Source organism: Perkinsus marinus, assembly GCF_000006405.1.
Source record: "Perkinsus marinus ATCC 50983 genomic scaffold scf_1104296971676, whole genome shotgun sequence".
Taxonomy (NCBI): Eukaryota; Perkinsozoa; order Perkinsida; family Perkinsidae; genus Perkinsus; species Perkinsus marinus.
The window spans coordinates 1-1,633 of record NW_003202029.1 but is presented as its reverse complement, the minus strand read 5'-3'; the positions used below and the strand labels follow the sequence as shown (position 1 = coordinate 1,633).

Genomic DNA, 1,633 nt, shown 5'->3' with positions numbered 1-1,633 from the left:
ATCGTTGCAAGTAACTTGAGGCGACCTCCTTGGCCACCAGTTGAGCCGACCGATAACCCGTAGCAGTGCCGGTGTCACCATAGTGCGCATTATACACGTGTCGAACAAGACCGCCGTGACCAGCAGGACTCCCGCTTGGTTAATGAGTGGCATCGATGCGAAGAGAAGACCGCAGAAAGCAATGGTCATGATGACTCCAGCCATTGTGATAACAGGTCCAGTCTTCCAAACACCAACGTGTACCGCAGCCTGATCTGACAGACCATTATCGTGCTCCTCGACAACTCTACCCAGAAGGAATATCTTATAGTCTAGGGCCAGGCCGAGTATGACTGAGAACCCCAGTGTTGCTACAGTGTACGATATGTCAGTACTGACGGCTGGAGATATGGCTTCAATATTGAGAAACCTAAACCACCCCATCTGTTGGCAACCAACCAGCATACCAAATGCCACTATAAGAGTGAGAGCGATAGTTACGATGCTCCTTAGTGGTATCATTACAGAGCGATACGTTACTCCTATAAGAAGTAAACATGTAGCCGCGGATGCGCCCGTGAACTGAGGAATGCTCTCGACCACAGCCGCGTTGAGATCGGCGACTGTGACACTAAGGCCTGCGATCCAAACCTTCACCACGCCACCATGCTTCTCGTTCTCCTTAGCCACTAAGTCTCGCAGTTGACCCAGAAAATGGGATGCCTCAGCAGAGCTCGGACGTTGTTCTGATATAAGAGTAGATAAGAGAGCCGTCCGTTGTGTATTGGCGCTCTTATTAAACGCCAGCTGAAGTGCTCGACATGTCGGCAGTGAACACGACGGCTTCAGTAACTCTTTCACCATTGGTAAGCTCAGACTGATAGGATCCTCTCCCGTTATTTTCGAATATAGAGGTCCTATTAGGGCACCATGCTTCTGCCTAGCCAACAGCTGTGTAGCGATGCTTTCACAGATCTCCCTTGAAACGGACCAGTACGGTTCTGACAATACTGTCGCCGCTGAAGTCGATTCAAAAGCCAACATATAAGGAGCAGTAATCCCTTCGGGGAAGCTTCGTGCAATAGCGTTGCCTACACGCTCCAAGCTCGACCCTCGAGGATCGAACTGCTTAACATCACCAGTCAGCCGCAGATGCGAGCTGGACCAACCAAAGAGAGCCGCTAACATCAAGACTCCGATGAGGGAAGGGATGAATGCCCATCTATTGGTTACCAACCGACCCCAGCGGAACCACAAAGGAGGGTCGAAGTGAAAGCATTTTCCAACTCTGCTACCACTGCGTTTATCGCAACAGTGGGACGGACAGTTGGTAAAATTGGTGAAAAAATTAGGAAATGTTATAATAAGTGTTGGGATAATCATAAGGTTCAATGAGAGCGAACATAGGACCGACACCATGAAAACTAACGCCAACGCTCTGAAAATCGGCACCAGCAGAATCCACACGAAACAAGAAAATAGTATACCTCCTGAGCTGACTATAATCATACCGCTGAAGTACAGCATATCGATACAGGCCTCTCGTACGCCCTTCTTCCTAATTATGATTTCCTCGCGGAACCGAGTGAGAAGAATAAGCGAATAATCAATGGACAAAGCCAATACGATAGCAGCCATCATTATGGGCGACGCC

General features: G+C 49.1%; 2 protein-coding genes across 2 annotated transcripts; both read right to left on the bottom strand.

The window, feature by feature from the left end:
- Positions 1 to 976: 976 nt before the first annotated feature.
- Positions 977 to 1,267, bottom strand: Pmar_PMAR022799 (hypothetical protein; the record flags this gene model as incomplete). Its single annotated transcript, XM_002766804.1, has 1 exon — positions 977 to 1,267. A coding segment is annotated over one exon (291 nt), but the record flags the coding sequence as incomplete, so codon positions are not given.
- A 60-nt stretch (positions 1,268 to 1,327) lies between these two features.
- Positions 1,328 to 1,617, bottom strand: Pmar_PMAR022798 (hypothetical protein; the record flags this gene model as incomplete). The annotated part of the gene is made up of 2 exons (XM_002766803.1): positions 1,328 to 1,417; positions 1,480 to 1,617. 2 exons carry the CDS (start codon positions 1,615 to 1,617, stop codon positions 1,328 to 1,330), a joined length of 228 nt encoding a protein of 75 aa, XP_002766849.1.
- Between the last annotated feature and the right edge of the window lie 16 nt (positions 1,618 to 1,633).